At 50.2% G+C, this 22984-nt stretch overlaps 1 protein-coding gene across 1 annotated transcript in view; it reads left to right on the forward strand.

Moving 5' to 3' along the window:
* TG (thyroglobulin) overlaps window positions 1–22984 on the forward strand; it is a 249251-nt gene that overhangs the window by 225761 nt on the left and 506 nt on the right. Inside the window, exons 44-47 of the mRNA XM_007447997.1 lie at window positions 1449–1630; window positions 3718–3825; window positions 20667–20801; window positions 21952–22142. Coding sequence (XP_007448059.1) covers window positions 1449–1630; window positions 3718–3825; window positions 20667–20801; window positions 21952–22142 — 616 coding nt within the window. The remainder of the gene's footprint in view (window positions 1–1448; window positions 1631–3717; window positions 3826–20666; window positions 20802–21951; window positions 22143–22984) is intronic.

Consider the following 22984-nt stretch of genomic DNA (forward strand, 5'->3'; position numbering starts at 1 on the left):
ACTCCTTGAAATCACAGTTCCTGTGTGCTTGGTAATGTTCAGAAAAACAATCTAAACATGTCAGGATATCCTGATAAGCACATGTCAGTGTTGAAATAAGAGCCTAGAAATATGTAAACACACATCCTAGGACCGTACAAGGGCCGAGGGGTCCGGATCTCCGACGCCAGAGCTGCGTCACTGACACTCCCTCCACCACCGCTTGTCTTCAGAAATGAGGAAACTGAGTCCTGAGGGGAGGACATGGCCTCCCCAGACTCTCCCAGGCAGACAGGATAAGAAAGGAAGGAAGGGAGAGGAGGAAGACAAATACCATATGATTTCACTCATATGGGAAACAAACAAATGAACAAACCAAACCAAGCAAAAATAAACACGTAGCTACAGAGCAGTGGTGACCAGGGCAGGAGGGTTGGGGCGAGGGCAAAATGGGTAAAAGGGATTAACTTCAGTTTCATTTACTGGCTCAAGTGTGCATGACCAGACGGAAACTGAACCTTTGGTGGTGAGTGTGCTGTAGGGTACACAGAAGTAGGAACGGAATGTTGGACATATCAAACCTATATAATGTCATAAGCCAATGTTACCTCGATTTAAAAATAAATCTTAAAAAGAAGAGAGGAAAAAAGGAGACTGAGGAAGAAAGAAAAAGGAGGAAAGAAGGAAGGAAGGAAAGGAGGGAGGGAGGGAGGGAGAAAGAGTTATCTCCATCTGGACACACATCCCACAGAGCTCCCTGCCTTCCCTGCCCATCCTATATAAAATAGCCCTGCCCCATCCCTTCACCCCGCTCCGTTTCTCTTCATAGCACCTGTCCCGGATGAACTGCACAACTCTTTGCTTATTTTCCGTCTCCACCCACTAGAACGCAAGGCCCTTGAGAGCAGGGAGCTTGATTAGCATGTTCAGGGCTGTTTCCCAGGCCTAGCAAGCTGCTGGCCCTGGACCAAGAGTGTGTCTATCAGTAGAAAAGGGTACAGACAGTGTCCCTACGTTGAATGCTTGAGTCAGTGAATGCGACTGAAGTTAGCTCTCCTAACAAAACCAGGCGACAAGCTGGCTGAGAGTCAAGTGCACGAGCATGCGTGAAACCTGTGATCAGCCTTGCAACAAAGGCTTGTGTTCAGTGAGCACTTATTAGGCACCAGGCGCCATTTTCAGGGCTTCATGTGTTTGAACCCTTTTAACCCCCACCGCCGCCCTGCTTGGGGGCTCCACTGTGTCCACCTTCAGGCAGGCACAGAGGAGTACAGGTGCTTGTTTGAGGCCACACAGCGGGAAAGAGGCAGAGCTGGGATTCCCACCAGGAAGTCCGGCTCCAGCTCCCACGCACTTCTCGCCGTCTTCCACTGCCTCCGAGAGAGAAAATTCTAGACCAAGGGCTTGAGCTATGCTCAGTCGGGCCTTTCAGAATCTGACTGGGGATTTTCCATATATTTTCTTTTAAGCAATTTGAGGAAAGTCAAGGCCGGACCAGTAGCAAGACAGCCTTTTACCAGGCGCTGCAGAATTCTCTGGGCGGCGAGGCGGCGGACGAGCGCGTGCAGGCTGCGGTGACGTGGCACTACTCCCTGGAGCACCACGCGGATGACTACGCCGCCTTCTCCCGCGCCCTGGAGGCGGCCGCGAGGTGAGCCGCCTGGCGCGCCGTCCTGCCTCCGCCTCCCCGAGGCCGTGGGGATGCTCAGGTCCCCCAGGAGGAGCGGGGCCTGGTGCTGCTGCTTCATCTGTGTCGGTCATTCAGTCCACAGCGCGGGCTGCCTGCCCGCCAGTGGGAGACACGAGGGGTGACCCACCCCTCCCCTCCGTGGTGCTCGCGCGCCATCAGAGGGTGCCTGCTTGGATATGCCCCGAACCGAGAAGCTGCGCTCAGCTTGTGTGGATGGAGAGCGGGCGGGGGGCAGTCCAGCAGAGAGGACCCCACCTCCAGCCCAGTACCTGGACCCCTGCTGCCCTTGAGAACAGCGCGAGGAGAGCTCCAAGGGTGGCTAGAGCCCAGCCCTCGTAAGCATCGGTAGTTTTCAAGGCTCCCCCAGGTGACTCTGTTGGGCGGCCAGAGTTCACCTTCCACAGGAAATGGAGGCCTAGACAGGGGAAGGCTTGTGCCTGATGTCACACCCAGAACAGAAGTCCCAGGGCTCCTGATGCCGTGCATCCCCTTCCCGGGGGTGGGGAGCGCTGTTTCTGCACTCACTGCTTATGCGTCTTGCTGCTCAAGTTCACTGCTTCAAGCTTCCTTCCCTGGGAAAGTCCACCCGGGTCCCCCAACCCAAGAGGGGTTAGTGGGTGCCTCCACCCATCACAGGCTCTGCCGTCCCCAGAATGTCCCTCTCAGCACTGTCAAGAGATAGCCAGGATTCCAGTTCTCTCTGCCTGCAGAGCCCCCTGGGATGAGACCGCAGTGGGGACTCCAGCTCTCGTGTCACCTTTGAGCTCCTCACGGGCCACTTGACATGTTCTGTTTCCCTGACAGGCCCCCCTCCAAGCCGGGAGAGTGCGGTCAGGTGGTTTCCACATCCTGTAACTTCTTTCCCATCCTCGGGGAGGGAGGTCCACGCTGGCCCTTCCTCATTGTCCCCAGGGACAGAGCCACTGTCAAGGCTCAGAGGCCTCTGCTGCACTTGACTCGGATGTTGAGGCCCACTGTCCTGCTTGGTCATTCCTCCCAGGAGCCTGTGGTTTCCAGTCAGAGGTTCACTAGCTCAGAATAAAACTTTGTACCAACCCCTGGGATCTTGGGGACAGGAAGGCTCTAATTTTCCTTCTAGCGGAGAGCTCAGCTTTCAACAAAATAGCCAACACCTATTCCTGGAGGCCCAGCCCCAGACTGGACCTGAAGAGCTCACAGATGTCCAAAACCTGGACCGTGAGAGGCTCACAGCCAAGTTGGGACTGGCTTAGATCAATGTTGTAGAAAGAGCTCAGGGCTAGAGTTCAGAAACCTATGTTCATTCTTGCCCCAACTTTGCCTGTAACTGTCTTTGAGGACAATCTGTGAACAGGGGCAAGAGAAGAGGCCTGAAGGAGGGCAGGTAACCAACAAAGGCTTCACTGAGGAGGTGGGCTCCGTTCCTCCCTTAGGCCAGGTCCTTATTCTCTCCTGGCCAGGCTGAGGCAGCAGCCTCCACGGGGCTCCCTGCCTCCAGTCTCCTCGGCAAGGTCCGTCCACAGCGCTGCCAGTGTGGAACCTTCTACTCCCAGCTGTGACAACCAAAAGTGTCCCCCAGACATTGCCAAATGTCTTCTGGAGCGTGGAGGCATCCCAGCTGAGAGCCACTGGTCTAAAGGTGTCATACACCTGAAACGTCCCTGAGGTCTCCATCTTCCTTCAGAATGCACAATTATTTTATGTTCAGCTTCATAGTATATTATATTCATTTTACTACAAAATGTTTTGCTCCCAAGTCTTTGAGTAAAATTGATGTCCTGGGAAGATGTTTGTCCCATGGGACGCTTGACCCTGTGATGCATCGTATGGACGTAGTACGTGATCGTGGCCCTCCATGAAGCAGGCTGGACCATGCGCCAGCAGGGGGGCCAGCAGGGGAGAGAGGAAAGCTGGAGGGTGCGAGGAGGGGCGAGGGGTGTTCTCCGCAGGCCTACGCAGAGGGGCTGGCTGGTGGCCCAGGGCCCTTGCCTGGGAGAAGCCTTTAGCCGGCACTGTTGTCCATAGAGCTGTGCATAGCTAGACCCCATCCTCTGTCCTCCTCTCACCAGGGACTACTTTATCATCTGTCCTGTGATCGACATGGCCAGACACTGGGCAAGGAGAGCCCAAGGAAACGTCTTCGTGTATCACGCTCCTGAAAGCTACGGCCACAGCAGGTAAGGTGGCTGCGTGGCCACAGTGGGTGTTGGCACACAAAGAGAGTCTGGCAGAGGGTCCCTGTCACTTCTGTGATCCACAGGGCAGCAGAGAAAAGAAGGCAGCACCATCATACAAGTCCTGGTTCAATGACATGGGACGCATCACTTAACTTTTCTGAGTCTCAGTTTTATCATCTGAAAAATGGGTAGAATAGTAATCACCACTTTATCTCACAGCCTTGTAGGAAGAGCAAGTAAAATAAAAGATATAGAAAGCAGTTTGGAATTGCAACATTAGACATTCGTTGATTGACCTGGTTTGGGGGGAGGAGCCATCTTTATTAATCCTACCTGTTTATGTCTCTAAAAACTGAACACTTAGCTTAATTTAAGAAAATGACTTTCCAAAGTATAAAAAGATTTCTTTTGCAACAAAAGGAGTTTTATTTACCCCTAATTTATATACCCTTCTAAATTCCAGAATAAGTTCAATGTATCTTATAATAAAAGTCTCAAGTGCAATAAAATTATCAAAATGGAAAAGAAAAATAAGAGGTACAAGTAAAAGAAAACCAATGATAAAGGAAGGGGCAACCAATGGGCCCAGAATGTGATCCTGAGTTTCCCAGAAGTCAAAGAAAAGATTTAAAAGTAAAGAAGAAAAGAACAAAGGTTCGGTTTTCATAGCGCCCTCAGCTAAACAAAGGAACAGAGAGGAGTGGTGTCATAAGACTTATTTGGTCTGGGCCAGCGGGAGGGCAAAGCAACGTGCGTCGCTGGGGCACAAAGTTTCCAGGGCACTGGAGGGAGGAATGTGAGGCCACGTGTTCTGCTTCTTCATGACCTTACAGTCCTGAGCTCTTCACCTGTGCTGGAAAACCCCAGATCCCTCCAGTGCTGGGCCAGTAACTTCCCACATAATCTGATGTGATTCCCACAAATTACATCAGATTAGCCAGTTCACATTGGAGCCCCTTTGGTAACAGAATGTCAGGGGGTCACAGGTGTCACAAGATGCCAGAGTGTGTTGCTTCATTTCATACGAGAGTATGAAGCAAGGACATATGGAGCAACGACATCCATCGCCCATGTCCATGGTCTCTTTGGGCCGCAGGGAGACTGGGTGTAAGAAAGTCAACTTTTTTGGCGGGGCTGTGTTGGGTCTTTGTTGCTGTGTGTGGACTTTCTCTAGCTGAGGTGAGCAGGGGCTACTCTTCGTTGCAGTGCGCAGGCTTCTCATTGCGGTGGCTTCTCTTATTGCGGAGCACGGGCTGTAGGCCTGCGGGGTTCGGTAGTTGCAGCACACGGGCTCAGTAGTTGCAGCACGCAGGCCCTAGAGCACACGGGCTTCAGTAGTTGCAGCACATGGGCCCAGTAGTTGTGGCACGCGGGCTGTAGAGCTCAGGCTCAGTAGTTGTGGTGCACGGGCTTAGTTGCTCTGCAGCATGTGGGATCTTCCCAGACCAGGGATCGAACCCATGTGTCCTGCATTGGCAGGTGGATTCTTAACCACAGCGCCACCAGGGAAGTCCCGAAAATGAACTTTAGAGCTGAAGGAGGAGCTCCACTACTTGCCAGCTGTGCAGTCTTAGGCAGGCTCCTTTGCCTCTCTGATCCTCAGTTTCCTCATCTGCAAAATGAGGCTAATGGTTTCCTCTGAGTTGGTGTTAATAATATCTGGATTATAAATTATCCCTCTCTAACCTGTGTTGCTTTGCAACAGCATCAAGGGACGTCTTACGACCATACACGATTTCTTATTATAATTGGCAACATCCCTATAGTAGGTTGAACAATGGTCACCTGAAGATACCAGGTCCTAACCCCTGAAATCTGTAAATGTTCCCTTATAAGGAAAAGGGGTCCTGCAGATGTGATTAAGTTAGGGATCTTGACGTGGGAAAACTATCCTGGATTATCCCAGTGGGTCCTAACTGCATTCACAAGTGTCCTTAAAAGAGAGAGCAGAGAGAGATTTGCTACACATAGAAGAGGAGGCTACGTGACCACAGAGGCAGAGATTGGAGTGATGCACCCACAAGCAAGAAATGCCAGCACCCACCAGAGCTGGAGGAAAGAGGAGTGGCTTCTTCCCTAGAGCCTCCAGAGGGGGCCTGGCCCTGCCCACACCTGGAGTTTGGCTCAGTGAAACCGATTTTGGACTCCTGGTCTCCAGAACTATGAGACAGTAAATTTCTGTTGCTATAAAGTCTTGAAAGTTTGTGGTGATTTGTTACAGGAGCCATGAGAAACTAATACAGGCCCCCAAACATTCTAGTTTTCCTAAACAAGCACTCTTTACCTGGTTTCCCCCAACGGGTTATTCAATTTATAACACTTCACGGAACATCCATCTTTGTGAGGCCAGCGGTGTTGAAAAGAGCATCTCTGTGTCACAGACAAAGAGTCTGAGGTTCAAGAAGTTCCATGTGATTTCCCCAAAAGGACAAAAGCAGCCGTTGGTTATAGAGCAGTGATGTGTCCTGCATTGGCAGGTGGATTCTTAACCACAGCGCCACCAGGGAAGTCCCGAAAATGAACTTTAGAGCTGAAGGAGGAGCTCCACTACTTGCCAGCTGTGCAGTCTTAGGCAGGCTCCTTTGCCTCTCTGATCCTCAGTTTCCTCATCTGCAAAATGAGGCTAATGGTTTCCTCTGAGTTGGTGTTAATAATATCTGGATTATAAATTATCCCTCTCTAACCTGTGTTGCTTTGCAACAGCATCAAGGGACGTCTTACGACCATACACGATTTCTTATTATAATTGGCAACATCCCTATAGTAGGTTGAACAATGGTCACCTGAAGATACCAGGTCCTAACCCCTGAAATCTGTAAATGTTCCCTTATAAGGAAAAGGGGTCCTGCAGATGTGATTAAGTTAGGGATCTTGACGTGGGAAAACTATCCTGGATTATCCCAGTGGGTCCTAACTGCATTCACAAGTGTCCTTAAAAGAGAGAGCAGAGAGAGATTTGCTACACATAGAAGAGGAGGCTACGTGACCACAGAGGCAGAGATTGGAGTGATGCACCCACAAGCAAGAAATGCCAGCACCCACCAGAGCTGGAGGAAAGAGGAGTGGCTTCTTCCCTAGAGCCTCCAGAGGGGGCCTGGCCCTGCCCACACCTGGAGTTTGGCTCAGTGAAACCGATTTTGGACTCCTGGTCTCCAGAACTATGAGACAGTAAATTTCTGTTGCTATAAAGTCTTGAAAGTTTGTGGTGATTTGTTACAGGAGCCATGAGAAACTAATACAGGCCCCCAAACATTCTAGTTTTCCTAAACAAGCACTCTTTACCTGGTTTCCCCCAACGGGTTATTCAATTTATAACACTTCACGGAACATCCATCTTTGTGAGGCCAGCGGTGTTGAAAAGAGCATCTCTGTGTCACAGACAAAGAGTCTGAGGTTCAAGAAGTTCCATGTGATTTCCCCAAAAGGACAAAAGCAGCCGTTGGTTATAGAGCAGTGACCTACTCGTAGCTTCTCTGAGCCCCAGAATTCTCTTTCCACTAAAACACGCGGTCTCTCTGCTTAGGACTGTTTATAATTCCAACTTGATTTACTTCCTAGATTCAAGCGACTGCCTCCAGGTTGTGGGAAGGGAAGTAAATGCCAGGCTATGGTTCTGGTGAGAAGGCATTCGGGAGAGAAGGAATGGTGAGAAGAGCCGAGGGTTTGGACAGAGATGAAAGGAGGTCTCATAATCCCGTGGCCACCACGTCCAGGAGGCCAGACCACATCCAGGGAGGCCAGGCGTGGGAAGCCATTCGTGGAGTGCTCTGGCAGCGCCTCCCAAATGCCAGGGCTCTCAGGAGTTCACACCCAGAGCGCGAGTTCTTCGATCTGGTTCTCCACCTTCCCCTCTTTTAAGGCAGAGGTTGTAGCAGAAGCCGCGATACCCCTGCAGCAAGTCCATCAAAAGCCTTCAACCTGTGCGTGCAGCTTGGAACTCCAAAAGTTCCAAGTGGCAAAAAAATAAGAACTGCACCCGTTATATGAGGACAAAAACAATCAAAACATAACGTAGTGAAAGGATCCATATGATTCCAACCAGCATCAGTAATGCTTTGTGCCCACCTGTATTTGGTTCCTAGGGCTGCTGTAACAGAGTTCCATACCCTGGCGGGTTTAGAACAACAGGTATCGTCTCACCGTTATGGAGGCCGGGAGTCTGAAATCAAGGTGTCGGCACAGCCGCGCTCCCCCTGAAGGCTCTAGAGGACGATCTGCTCCAGGCACCCCACGCCCCAGCTTCTGGAGGCCTCAGGCATTCCTTGGCTTGCAGACAACATCCTTCCACTGTGTGTCTGTGTGCAAATTTCTCCTTTTTATAAGGACACCAGTCAGACTGGGTTAAGGCCCGCCGCAATGACCCCATTTTAACTTGGTTATCTCTGCAAATACCCTATTCCCAAAGAAGGTCATATTCTGAGGTCCTAGAGGTCAGGGCTCCGAGATATCTTTTAAGGGGGACAGAGTTCAACCCAAAGCACCACCCTTCTCTCTAACATGACAGCCCTGCTGGGGAGGCTCCCGAGGGGCAAGGGTGCAAAGCAGGCTGTTCTGGACCTGGGATCAGGGTGGTTCCTGGAGGAGCAGCCCTTGAACAGAATCCAAACCACATCCTCAGTCTCTTGTGGCCAGTCTGGGTTTTTCTCTGTTGCTGAAAAGCATCCTCACGCCCCTCTGGGGACCCACAGACAGGACGCCACTGCTCTGATCCACAGAACCCTCCTTGAAAGGAAGCCACGCCCATGCGTCAGAACCACACAAAGTGCCTCCCAGGTCACCTCAGGGCCTAGAGACCCTCCTGGCACAGAGGAGGCATAGGAGGTGCTCAGGAAATCATGCTGAAGGACAGAAGCTGATCCAACTACCTCAGTTGACAGGCGGGAAAGGGTCTCTTCCACTCTAGTTTACAGGCTCCTTGGGGCTCGGTTTTGCTATCTGCAAAATGGGAGTAAGGAGGTGGGACAGGTCAGGAGTAGTGATTCTTCACTGGGCTCTGTGGACCCGCGGGAGAAGGAGAGCGAGATGGAGGGTCTGAGCTTCCCAGCCCCTTTCTCTCTACTTTATAACTGAGCTTCAAGTAAAATTTCAAGGTCATTCAGTTTACAGAGATATGAAAAATGTCTGGCCTCAGTCACCCTTCAGACACCATCTGACTCTGACATTTTATCAGTTTGGGAGGAAAGACACACTCAGAGCCACTGAAACGTTTTACAGGCAGAGATGTTGCCAACTGTAGGAAGGCAGAGAGTGTCCTGGGTAGAGCAGCGACTCTGGGCCAGCTGCCTCGTTAGAAACCCGTCTTGACGCTTATTAGCTCAGGGACCTAAGGCAAGTCACTTAACCTCCTTGGTGACAGGTTCTTCAACTGAAAATGGGAAGAATAATAATCGTACCTACTTCAGAGGGTTATTGTGATGATTTGTGTATAGAACAGGACCTGGCAAACAGAAAATGGTAAGAGTGTCCATTATTCTTGTCCATCAGAACACGTTCTTGATATCTTTCTGGGCATATATCATCTCTCCCCACCACGACCATAATAGGGTGCCATCTATATAGTAGATACTTGAATCAATGAATGAATCATAGAAACTAACCCATTTAATTGTTGGCAAGTTTATCTTTTCTGCTCGAAAAGACATCTCTCTCACTCTGCCCTGGAGCTGTCACACTCTCATTTATTTCTGGCTGAAATCTACAGACTTAAAATATATGCGCGTGCCTTATGGTTTCAGCCATCTGTCTGTGAGCATATGTTAGCTTTCCTGGCATAGCTAGTGAACAAAACACAATAAATTACCACTTTCTTGCAGACTCTTGTTAATTGATCGCAGCATTGCATGCTCACCTGGATTATGTAGATGAGATTTGCATCTCTGAAATTGAGGGCCAACTTTTGTGAGGAAAGAATAAGTGTAGTGGATGTGGGGGAGGAGACAAAAAAAGGAAAATCTACAGTGTGAGAAGAAGGTGCAATTTTAAGATCCAGATTCAAAGAATCATAGACTATGTAAGATGATTTCATCCAACTCATTTTACAGATAAAGAAACAAACGCCCAGAGAAGACTGGAATTATGTCCCAGTCACAGAGTCAGTAAGCGGCAGTCTGGACTCAAACCCTGCCTCCTGCCCTTTCTCCAGTTTTCTTTCAGTTGCACCCACTTCAACCCAAAGGCTCTGAGTGCCTGCCATGGCTAGGTCCACCTGCTAGCTGTGCGACTTTGGGCAAGTTGCTTAACCTCTCTGAGCCTCCATGCATCTTTATCTATCCAAGGGGAGAGTAATAGCGCATGTCCCACAGGGCTGCTGGAAGGGTTCAGGGGTGCAGTGTCTGCATCTAGGGTGTGTTTGTGGGTGTGTGTATGTGTCTGTACACACCACAATGCCTGGCAGCTTTGCTCACCAAGACTACTGACACGAGGACAAAACTTAGCAGCTTTCTTTCGCTCAGTTCTGCTCACTGGGGAGACTTTGAGCCAGTTTCCTCCACGGCTCCCACCCGTAGCCCGCTGTTCCGTGAAGAGGGATTTTCAGGGATGACTGTAGTCCAGGGCTTCTCAACTTGGACACTGTTGACATTTCAGGCTGGATAACTCTTTGCCATGGAGGGCCGTCCTGTGCATTCTGTGCTGTTTAGCAGCAACCCTGGCCTCCGCCCACTCAATACCAGAAGCACCTTCCCAGTTGTGACAACTGAAAATGTCTCCAGACAAGGCCACTGTCCCTTGGGGCCCCAAATGGCCCTCTGTTGGTAAGCACTGCTGGCATCCCTTAAAACGGGAGTTATCACTAACACCACCTGGAGAGAAGGTGTGACCCCTTTCCCAGATCTTATCCGTGAATCAACACAAGATCCCCCCGCTGCCAGGTACTGTCCCTGGTCCCACGGACCCTCGGGCAGACCACAGTGCACCACAAACCGGAGCATCTGGCTCTTCCGTTACAAAGATCACCTGGAAGGCTGGCAGGCTCTCTCCCGTGGTCACACCAGGCAGGACCCTGGCCTGCTGTCCACTCCTAGGTCTGAGGCCGTGGCTGTTCTCTCTCTTGCCCGGCTGTGTCTAGGCGCCACCTCCCACGCTCTGCTGGGACCCTTCCCTCCCTGCCAGTCCCGGCATCGCCGTCTTGTTGATGACAGTTGATATCTTTCTCTCTAACCAGCTCCTCCCATAGGACACTCTCGCCCAAGTGTCTTCCTAGGAGGGACCCACATTGTGTACTCTGCCACTCACGAGCCATGGACTCCAAGACCCTGTGGCCAGCCCAGGTTTGGGGGATCCCCCTCCAACACACCTCCAGGAGCCAGGCCCCAGCAAGTGTAGAAGGGAGCACTGATGTATTCTCTGATGTTGCCTGTCCTTAGGGGGCTTATCCTGCCTCTGTCTCTCACTTTGAGCCTCTGGCAAGTGACGACCTCTCTGAGCTTTGGTTTCCTCATCGTAGATGGAGCTAATAATAGTACACTTATAGGAGTGTGTCGGGATCAAATAAGACAAAACACGCAAACGGCCTAGCTAGCTGGCTGGCATAAAGTTGGCACTCAGTCGGTGCTACCAGTACTGCTTAATGTATTATGCTGGGAGAACCCACGTTGGAGTGAACAAGATCCAGGACGAAAGCAACCGCAGAAGAAGTGGGTTTTGTGTACTAGCTCCTGAAAGACTTGCTGTGGCCACTTCAGAGGGGAGATGGGGACCCATCATCTTAAGATTTCTGGGGGTGGTACCAGTTCATCGTTTACCCATGGAAATTCACCTCAGGGCTGTGTGCGAGCCATCATGCTTGAATTATGTGCTGTGTTCAGGTCCTTATTCCAAAGTCCTTCGTCCCCAGGGTCCTGAGATGTCATTGCCACGTCTCAGCGGTGCAGAGGCATTTTAGAGAGATGAGACTTGACTTTGAATGGGCAGTGGGGTAGGGCTCTTGGGATTAAACACCTACCCAGGCTCCATGTAGGATGTTGGACCATTCTTTAATTTTGGGAAAAGCAGTTCAGTGTAGTGAAAGAACACATCCTTGGAGGTTAAACCAACTAGGGTGTTAATCCCATTTCTTCCATTTGTTTGCTGTCTGCGTTTGAGCAAGTTCCTTCACCTTAGTTTCCTCACCTAGAAAGTAGGTGTAGTTACATCTACCTCATAGTGTGCAGATTCAAATCAATGTACATTAAATACTTGGCGTGTTGTAGATGGCCAATATTTGGGTTATTTTCCTTTTAGGAAAAATGAGGTTCTGAGAAGAAAAAGTATCAGAATGACTAAAGAGGCAGTAATGTTCCTCCTTCACAAGTTGTCCCAACCCTGGAAAAACAAAGACATCAATTCCAGACTCAAGATATTTTGTACACCACTGCATTGGCATTCTAGATGTTTCTGTGCATTCCAGGGGCCTTTAACATTCCAGATTCAAAATATTATGTTTTTACTTGACTGTCTTGGTGAATTAGTTGGAATTAGCAAACCAAAGCAACTATTAAGTGGTTGAATTCTTGAACTGGGTCCATTGGCCTGGCTACATCCTATGTGATTAACAAGATTATTTCCCAGTAAAGATGGAAGGAAATCATTTTCTGAGACTGAAGCCAAATTCATGATGTATAAGGGCTTGTGCTATATTATCCTCTTCAACACTGATTCGACAAATAATTACTGTCTTCTATGCCCCAGATTCTCTGAGATGGCGATCCTAGAAATGGAGCAGCTGGTAAGACAGAGAAGGGCTACCATCTTGGGACTAACACTGTAGTCAGGGGGTGGGCTGAGGAGGGTCTAGGGCTAGGGTGCAAAGAACAGACAGTACACAAATAAATATGTAGAGTAAATTCAGATAACTGCCCTAGGAAGGAGAAAGGGAAAGGAATTGACATGTTTGAGGATAAAGACGGACAGAGAGCTGGAGCTTATTGAAGAGGAGGAGAGTAGTTGGAGATATGGGGAAAAAAGACAGGGTCTTGCAGTTCACATAAGAGTTTGTAAGCTGTGGCAAGCAAAGAGATAGTATTTTATCTGAGTATGATGGAAAGTCATTGGAGATTTTTAAGACAGGTTATATAGAATGCACCTTGGTCTTTTCTCTCACACTCATAACACAACTCACTAAAGACCAGATTTTTAATTGAATGTAGAATAGAAACCCTGTTATCCAATATGATGGTCATTTAGTTAATCAAAAAAATCAATTAAAGTGGGAACTTATGACTAATGAATATGCCTTAAACATTTAATTTTCACTCTAAGCGTACAAACGTGCATTTACTTGCCATTCTTCTCATGCAGGGTCAAAAGTTTGAGTAGGAAAATGTGGTTTGGAGTTCTCCCTTTGAAATTTGTGCAGACCCATAACCGTAATGCAAGTGGACGTCCACTTTTGGTTTCTTGAAAGTGGGGCATCCACGTGATATGTAATGCATTTAATTCAGCCCTATACTTACAAGAAGAACTATTACTGGCACAGACTGGTCAGTGATGAACACAGTTGGTTCTTGGTAAACATCTAACTTCCTGGTGAGAGTAGATGTGTTGGACCAGGAAAGTTCAGCCTTTTCTGAGCAACAGTTGTTACATCTCAGGTAGAGAATAAAATGTCCAGGTTAATCCAGCAAGTCCGCTGAAAGCTTCGCCGGATTTGCCAAACCATATATCATCCAGCTGTGCTAGGCTTTAGGGAGTTATGGAAATATTGCAAGTATTTCGTCTGGGGCCGGGGATGGGATTGAATTATTTAAAGTATTGCTTAGCGAATCTCTTTGTAAAACGCAAGCCGAAACATATAATTACTTCTTGATTAATTCCTAGGCAGAATCTGAACTTTTGCATATTAGATTTGCCCAAACAGAAGTACACTGGTAAGCTCCTATTTGTAAGTTATTTAACAATCCCTCAAAAAAAAGAAAAGAGAAAATCCTGGGAAGCAGAAGGGGCTTTTATTCCTCCATGTTCCCTAATTTCTTTTGGAGGAAGTTATCTAGAGATGCTGGCGAAAGATTAAAAAAAAGGAGTATATTTTATGGGGATGAGGTCCACAAACTTCCTCTTTCAGACAGAACAACAAGGATAGAAATCTCTGGAACAGCAGACTCTCAGATCAATCCAGCGAGATGGGGTGGAGCAATGGGCCCCAGCCAAAAGCCTCTTCAACCCCTGGAAGATAAACATGTGGCCTGTTTATGTCAAGAAAGATCCTACCCAGGCCCTCTCCGCACCCTGATCCCCAGCTCAGGTCACTGTGTCAGCAGGGCCCAGTGTCAAGTGTGTTCCTCTGGGGACACCATCTCAGTCGTGCTCCCTAACGAGTCCCAGTGTCCACGCGTGATGCCTCTCTCATACTGGAAGCAGAGCTCAGGTCAGGAGCTTGTACATGAATAGTCTCTGAAAGGTGGCTTTGGCTTTTGACTTGCTGGAATGCAGGGTGACTGACAGGTAAGGTCGGGGGACAATCTGTAAAAAGAAGCAAACTTCTATCTCTCCTGGATAACCGCAGCCACCCTGTGATTTCTCAGTTCTAAGCTTTCTTCCCAGCCCCCTCCGGCAATCGTTCCAAAAGAGATGCAGCTTGTGACTGGCTTGTGTAGAAACCACCAATGTCCTCTATCCCTTAAGACGTGGCCCTCAGTTCCTTCTGGCCTCGGTTCTCATGCCTTTCACAGGACCGGAGCCTAAAGACCTTAGTGAGCATGCACTTGAGTGGTTCCCAAACTTTTGATTTTCCTGGATCAGGAAAAACTCCAATTTCATTTTTCAGCGTGATGCACTTCTCACAATACACGAGGCCCAGAGCGCTGGAGACTCCGTCACCTGCCACCACAGCTCCCCGTCCTGCTTCCACCCCTCTGTGGCAGGCCACACCTCCCACCCCATCGTCCGTACAAAGCGCAGAACCCAGTCGGTGATTCACACACACCGAGTCTCTGCCCAGACACCTGTCCACACTTCACCCACTCCTAGAGACCTCCACTCACGTTTCAAGGCACAAATCAACCATAATTTCTCCTTCCTGACTTTCTACAAACTCCTCGCCATTCCCTTGCCTGAAACAAGTAGTATTGCTTTTCTCTCTCTTTTTATGAAGTTTGTAAGCAATTCTATCATTTGATATCTATTTATCTGTCATGCAACCCACAGAATTTTATTTTTTTAATATTGGCTTCTTTGCATTTCCTGTCAGACTGTGAGCGCCCTGATGGATGGCAGACTTCTGCCTCTTTTCCCCCAGCACCTATTCAGAGCATGGTGCACAGTAGGCATTTGGCAAATATGACTCAAGTACAGTCCTGCCCCGACAGGCAGTGTCTTGCCACTGTCCTCACTGAACTGTATTCACATCCTGAAACCGAAGCGCACGCTCAGTTGTCTCACACTCTGGCTAAATGTACCGTCACCAACACCAGCAACAGTAGCTCTTGCTTGGATGGCAATTTGTAGTTTTTAGAGAGATTTCCATCCACCATCAGTCTGTGAGCATCTGGTAATGCCACAGGGGAGGCTGAACAGGGATGATCAGACCCATTTCACAGGTAGAGCAGCCGAGAGTCAGTGGGGTTTGAGCCAAGCTCACCCAACCTGGGCAGGGAGCTTTCCTAGACCCCACGTCCACATGGGACGATGGGAAGATCCAGACCTGGTCTGAGATAGGATGTGTGACTATCAGGTTAGGGAAGGATGATGGGAAGATTATCATCAAAGACAGCAGATGACACCAAAAAGCTAAATAAAAGCAGTGTGACCATATACCCACATGAGTGCCACAAGTCTGGGTATATGACGTACCAGTGATCAAATCCAGCACAGAGCCAAGAAGCCAAATCAACAGGCATGAACTGGCAGCACTGCAGCCATTCAGCTAGCGCCTTTCTCCTTTTACCTCGTCAGTCCCTGGAGTGTCCTTCCGTGTGCCCCTCTGCTGACGCTGACTCCAGATCCCTTTTCTTCCTCCAGAGGCTCAGGGACTCTCAGCCCAGACTCTCTGAGGCCCTGGTGCTCCGATCCCATAAGCCGTCTTCCAAGGCTCCCAGTGCCTCTGCCCCTCCTCCAGATGTCTGTCTTCAGCAGCTTGAAATAACCCCAGCATCCTGATAAAGATCAGCCCTGCTAAGGAACAAACAGAGCCACGTCCTCACACACAGCAAGCCCTCAGATTAAACAGATCAGATGGGCTGGAGGGCCAGGCCTTCCCCCAAGGCAGTGCTCTGTCAACTCTGGGTGGTGGGCTGGAGCCAGCTCGCGTGTGCTCACAGGAGCCGCTGTGCACATCTTTCCCCAGCTTCATGTTCTATGACATCACTTTGGTAGTTTGGCATTGTCTATGGTGGGAGACCGTGGAAACTGGCAAAAGCCAATCATTAAGCGTTTACCATCACACCATCGGCACAGATCTTCTGGAGAACGTGATGAAAACTATGAAGCTTCTCCCAAGAAATATGCACATACACAGAGTCACGGCATATGTTATACCTAATTTCAGGGGACTTGTGGTCCTCTGAAGCCCTGTGCTGGACCCTCAAGTTAGAGACCCTTATTCCTAAGCTTTCTGACGGTTCTCATGGGGAAACGAAAATAGCAATGAACACTGGAGCCAGATACTGAGCAAGGGATTTGAAAAATTTTGTTGCTAAACCTCATTCAATGTTTGGAAGCGTGACTGTGTCACCATTTTACAGATGAGCGTGATTGTGTCACCATTTTACAACCTCAGAGAGGTTGTGTACCTTCTCCAGGATTTCATAGCTTTAGGTGGTTGAGCCAGGATTTGAACTTTGTTCACTGCACCATTTGGAATGCAGCTTTCTTTGGAAGAAACAGTGGAAAAGGCCACTGTGGAAGGCAGGATATGGCCCCTCCAAACAACCACATCCGAATCCCACCCTACCTGTGAATATGTCACCTTACGTAGCAAAGGGTCTTGGCAGATGGGATTAAGATTCAGGACCTTGACACAGGAGATGATTCAGGATTACCCAGGTGGGCCTGATCTAACGACACGAGTTCCCCAAAGCAGGGGAGGGGCCAGAGGAGCGGCTCAGAGCGATGGGACGAGAGAAGGACTCCACTGACTGTTGATGGCTTTGAGGGTAGAGAAGGAGGACCGTGGACTGTGGCCTCTGGGGATGGCCTTCAGTTTACAGCCCGCGACAGAACGGGAACCTGGGTCCCTCCCCTCAGGGATCTGCCACACCCCCGATGAGTAGGAGACAGATTCTCCCGCAGCCACGGCCAAAGGAATGAAGCCCGCTGACCGCTTGATTTTGGCCCGATGAGACCCATGCTGGACCTTTGAACTCTAGAGCCTGTGAGATAGTACATGTGTGTTGTTTTAAGCCCCTTAGTTTGTGGCATTTCTTAGGGGGCAGCAGTAGGAAAGGAATAAAGTCACTTTCTCTTCAGGGCCTTCTGAGACGTTTCCCTTCCACACACTGTAGGAGAGGAGCGGGTTCGGGGGGTCGGGGCAGCGGGGGGAGGGGCCGACCCCTGCGACTCTGGGCTCCCCTGGTTCCTATGCAGCCACTGAGATGCACAGACCTCAGCCAGACCAGTGGTGGTAGTGGTGCCGGTGGACGACCCCGTGCAACAAGGCCAAGAGGACAGCGGGCCTTGGAGTCCAGACCTGGTCCTGGCATCGCCGCTGAGTTTCAGGGCCTTGGGAGGAAAATGGCCTCTGGGAGCCTCAGTTTCCTCCAGTGTAAAACTCCATGAATCATTCCAATACCACCTACTCACGGGGCCCTTGAGATAATCAAGGTGACAGTGATTTGTGAACTACCAAGCGTGGGTATTAGTGAGAGATTTTTTATCGCCCTTCTTACAATGTCTATCTTCCTGGCATGTTTTTGTCCTGTGTTCCTTTTCCTGTTATGGCTCTTAAAACACCACTGAGAATTTGGGGCATTGATACCCAAATTAATGGGTATTGATTTGGTCCTCAGCGCTGCACCCCCAGAGGTAGAGTAGACAGAGACAGGGTTTGGGATCTGGGAAACAGCTTCCGATCCTGGCTCTCCCGTGTCACTTCACCTTTCTGAGCCTTGGGTCATTGCCTGGAAACGATGCAGATGATACACTTTACTTCCTGGCTGGTCCTGAAAGCTGCTGATCAAAGACCAGCCACAGTCCCTGGCACATCTCGGGTGCTCAGGAAACAGTAGCTCTGAACAGGCGCTCCGGAGGGCTGGCCGCAGACCCTGGGCTCTTGTCTGAGCTTGACCAGAGCTGGACAAAGGACTTGGCTCTTCGGGTCCCAGGACCTATAAATTCTGATGCCACTGCCTCTTCCTGCTTCCTGCTCAGGAATGAAGTAAAGCTTACAGCTGCTCTAAGAGGGTCGGGGTACCCGACAACAGTTGCAAAGAGACATCACCCTTTGGGGCTGTTATTCTCTCCATCCTGGCCGAGTGCTGTCCGTCCTGTGTGGCTCACACTGTCTCGCGTTCCTTCTATGATGCCTTCCAGTGGAGGTGGCCGATATTCACACATAATAACCATAATCACAGTAGTCCCTGGCATTTGTGAAACACTTGTTTTAATAGCTTCCACATGCGATGGCTGCTCCGGTCTGTATCTCACAATGTGGAAACTAAGCCTCAGAGAAGTCAAATGACTCATCCAAAGTTCCACGGGTGACAAGTGACAGAGCGGGGTCTCAGCTGAGTGACTCAGTGGCAGGTCGTTTCTTCTGTGCCCTCTGCTACTAGTCACATATACACCTGCTGATAACTCTTACGATGAAAGGAGGAGTTCCAGCTCTCGAGCCCCTCAGAAGTCCCCAGGCTGGGCCAGGTGCCTGGCTTCCAGCTCCAGCCCCACGCTGGTGAGTCACCTCAGTTCCCGACATGAGCAGGCAAGGGATAGCAGAGAAGGCCCCCTCTTGGCTTGAAATGTTCCCCTTCACATCCCTAATCTTGAGGGTCCCCTTTCCCGTCTCTGGGGTCATCACAGTGAGTCACCCAGAGCCAGAGTCACACTGTCTATTCGCACAACTTTGCATCTTGATTTAGAGTAGTTTAGCCTCTGTACAGATTGCCTTTATCTAGGAGCCACCTGGTCTGAGCCCTTTCCCAGGACATCTGTCCAATCGGTATATCTGCCCATTACGCCAGCGTGGGTGAGAGTCACTGGTCGCCTGGCCAGAGACACTGCTGCTACCTTACAGATGGTTGATTGCATCCGGAAGTATTTAGAATGATGGATGAGAAAGCAGTGGGCCAGGCTTTTAAGTACCCACTGCGTACACCATCTTATCTCCAGCTTCACAACAACCCTGTGCAGTAGGTATTTTGTACCCATTCCGTAGATGACGAAGCAGGGAATCAGGGAGGTCAAATAATTTGCGAGAAGTCACACAGCTTGAAATTGGAGGAGTCACGACCCGGGGATGGCGCCCCTGGGCCCCTCCAGGCCTTTGGTTAGCATCATGCTCCCTAGCAACGTTCCCGACCTGACTCTGCTGCTCAAGTTACAGCGTGTCTCTGCGTCAGTCAGGAAACCTCTCTGAACTTCGTCTTCCTCGTCTGTAAGATTAGAGATTGGCTCTTGTGATAAATTAGGCCAATTACAAGGTCAGAGAACACGGTCTCCACCCAAGATCGTGCTCATTTCTAACGCCAAGTGCAATTCGGGGGGGTTCCCCAAATCACCCTCCGGTCTGATAATTCACTAGAAAGACTCAGAGACCTCACGGGAAGCTGCTGTACGCGTGGTTGAGGTCGTCACAGGGAAAGGATGCAGATTAAGATCAGACAAAGGAAGAGCGACATAGCGGCGGGCCTGGGGGGTTTCCAAACACGAGCTCTGCTGTCCTCTCCCCATGGAATCAGGAGGGCTCACCCTCTGCGCATTGATGTACGACGATGCACACAGAGCGGTGCCGACCAGGGAGGCTCCCCCAGACTTGGTGTTCAGAGGTTTGATTGGGACCCCGTTACATAGGCACCCCGTTACACATTGCCTGTGTGGTTGGTGTCAGCCTCCAGGTTAACTGTTACCATGTGACCCAAAACCCGCCACCCTAAGTCACGTGGTTGGTCTTTAGCATGGACGGCCCCTGCGCTGAGACTGCTGAGTGAGGCCACATTTACAGAAGGTCCAGCGTGGCCAGCCGCTGCCCTAAACAAAGACACTCGTATCAGGTATGACATGGATTACCTCCCAGACACCAGAGGGCAAAGGCCAGACTTCTCCTTGAGAAAAGCCAGTTCCTCTACTACACAGCTGTAAAGTCCCTCCAGCTTTTCTCCCACTGCTCACCCCCATGGCCCCCTGTACCAGTGCCAACTCAGTCCATTTAAACCACTCATCTGGCTTCCAAATCTTTATTCCCCCCGTCTGCTGCATATTAGATATCCAGTTCAGCACAGCATATATATTATTGACCAGCTATGTGCCAGGCACTGTGTTAGGGTTGGTTCCATGGATGAATGGCAACCTTGAAGAGCTGGAAAGTATAAGCCATCTATGAACAAGGACTAGCACAGAGAAGGGGTTGAAAATGCAGGCTGTTTCGAACAAACAAACGTTCCATTGATACTCTAAGTATCATGGTTGGAATGTGGTCAAGAGAACATTCTCTTGGAAAATTGCTTACAAACTTACAGATGTTTCCAGCGAGTTAAGTGCTCAGCATTGGGTACACTTTAACCTATAGATTTGCCATGGATCTGCCCCAGTGGGGCCATTGGACTAAGGGCCAAGCAGAATCTCTACTAAACTAAGCACCAAACAGTAAATCCTAAACATAAAGAGAGAAAAATCTTCGCTGGGCAAAGAATATTGGGTTTTGCCTCCTTTGGTTCTTCCAGCAGTTTATTATTCCTTTAACTTTTGCTCCTTCTTTTTTCCGTGTGTTTTCCCAGCTTGGAGTTGCTGGCGGATGTTCGATATGCCTTTGGCCTTCCCTTCTACCCTGCCTACGAGGGGCAGTTTACTCTGGAGGAGAAAAGCCTTTCCCTGAAAATCATGCAGTATTTTTCCAACTTCATCCGATCTGGGTGAGTGGACCACGTGTGCCTGGAGGCTGCCCCGTGCATTCCCTCCCCTCATTCTGAACTCAAAGGCCACACTTTGCGTTGATGGACTCACCCTTTCCTCCCTACCACTGGTCTCCCCGGCTCAGCCTCCCCTTCTAGCCAAAATGACCTTTGCATAGATTAGCCTTGGCAAAGAAACATCCTGATCATACACTCCCTTGTTCAGCCACATTTGATGGCTCTAGATCAGACTTTCTCACCCTCGGCGCTGTTGACACAGGGCTGGATAAGTCTTTGCGTGGGGCCGTCCTGTGCACTGTAGGCTGTTTAGCAACATCTCTGGCCTCCACCCATGAGGTGCTGGGAGCCCCTCACCCCTGTACCAGTTGCGAGGACAAAAATATTTCGGATATTGCCAAGTGGCCCCTGGAAAGCAAAATCACCCCAAGTTGAGAACCACTGTCTTAGATGATCAAATGAAGTTACGACACTCGAGACCCTTCCTTGTCTGCCTCTGGCCTCCCCGCAAACCTCTATTCTAGCCCAGCTATAGCATACTCACCATTCCCACTTCCAGAACTGGTTCCTGCTCTCCTTTCCACCCTGTGGTTTACCTGTCTCCCTTTACGCCAGACAAGCAGTGCTCACCTAGCACGGTGCTCAGCCCCCTGGAAACTTCACAGGGAAGTTGACCTTCAAAAGGAAGGTGGCCAACAGGTTTGCCCAACTCCTGGCCCACCTTCCTGCACAGGCCTCGGGCAAACAAAGGCATTCCAGACACTGTCTGTGGTGTCCAGATAAAGGACACCAGGACTGAAAGAGACACGGTGACGTCTTGAGCGTTCAGAGTCAGAGGGCAGCGCTAGGTCCTGAGTGACACCTGCTGGGTCGCGAGCTCACACCTTTCCTCTTCCAGAAATGGCCTAAGAGCGATGAGTTCGGGTATCTGCAACTTCTGTTGTGTGTGATGCAGCTGTTAAGAGCACAGCCCTGGAATCACATAGGGCAGGTTCAACTCCTGCTCTGACACCTAAAGCTGTGTGACGTGGTCCTCAGAGACCACGTGCAAGTGGGAAGTGATCCCAGGTGATGAAAGAAGAGAGCCAGTTTCCCTCACGGGGCACTTTCTTGCCTCCTGGGGAACTTTCTTTCTTTCTTCTCATTTCCCCAGAAATCCCAACTACCCGCACGAGTTCTCCAGGAAAGCGCCTGGATTTGCACCCCCCTGGCCTGACTTCGTCCCCCGTGACGGCGCAGAGAGCTACAAGGAGCTCAGCGTCCTGCTGCCCAATCGACGGGGCCTGAAAAAGGCCGACTGTTCCTTCTGGTCCAAGTACATCCGGTCTCTAAAGGCCTCAGCAGGTAGGGATCCAGGGCCACTGGGTTACTGGGATGCCATTGGCATTGCCCCTTCCTGTGAGGAACTCACAGTCTTTCAGGGGGCGGCTTCTCTTTGTCAAGGGCCTCCTGTTCTGATGGGGGGTGGGAGGGGCACAGGGAGAAGACACCGGGAGGCCCGGGCTGGGGAGGGCTGGGCGGGTTCAGTGGGGAACCGATGGCAGCATTGGTGTGGGGAAAGAAGCCAGGGTCTTGAACCTCATGCCCGCTGCCCTTGGCGGCTCGGACGAAACATCTTGGAGAGGGATTCCTAGCCAGGGGAGAAATGGGTATTTCACTGCTTCCTGTTGAAGAGAACTTCCCGTTGCAAAGGTGCTGAGAGGAAGTGAATCATAGAGAGGGCACAGGGAACATAGAGATCAATGCAGTGCCCTAAGAAGCTTCCAGAAGAGTGGGGGAGTGAGTAGTGAGTGACAGAATCCAGAGAATGTCCTTCAGCTTTTTGGGTGCCATGATGGAAGTGTACCCCCAAGCTAGTGAGACCCCCAAAGGAGGGAGGACTCACATCTCCCCGGAAGGCTTCCCGGGGGAGGTGGTGCAGGGCTGAGGTTTTCAGCGTGACAGGAGCTCTTCACATGGGGAGGGGCAGAGTGGAGCATTCAGCAGGGAAGCGACCTTTTGCCCAATATACATTTTAGACTCTCAACTCTGCTTTTATCTTCTCAGTTGATGAACCCAAGTCCCTTGTACCCTTAGCATGTCCCTAGAGCCAGGAGCTAAGTCTGGTGCCCCACTCCAGAAATGTCCCTCTGTAGGGCATTAGTAGGGAACTCCCATCAGAGGCTGGGGTCTCTTTGGGCCAAAGG

The sequence above is a fragment of the Lipotes vexillifer genome, unplaced genomic scaffold, assembly GCF_000442215.2.
Source record: "Lipotes vexillifer unplaced genomic scaffold, Lipotes_vexillifer_v1.1 scaffold796, whole genome shotgun sequence".
NCBI classification, from domain to species: domain Eukaryota; kingdom Metazoa; phylum Chordata; class Mammalia; order Artiodactyla; family Lipotidae; genus Lipotes; species Lipotes vexillifer.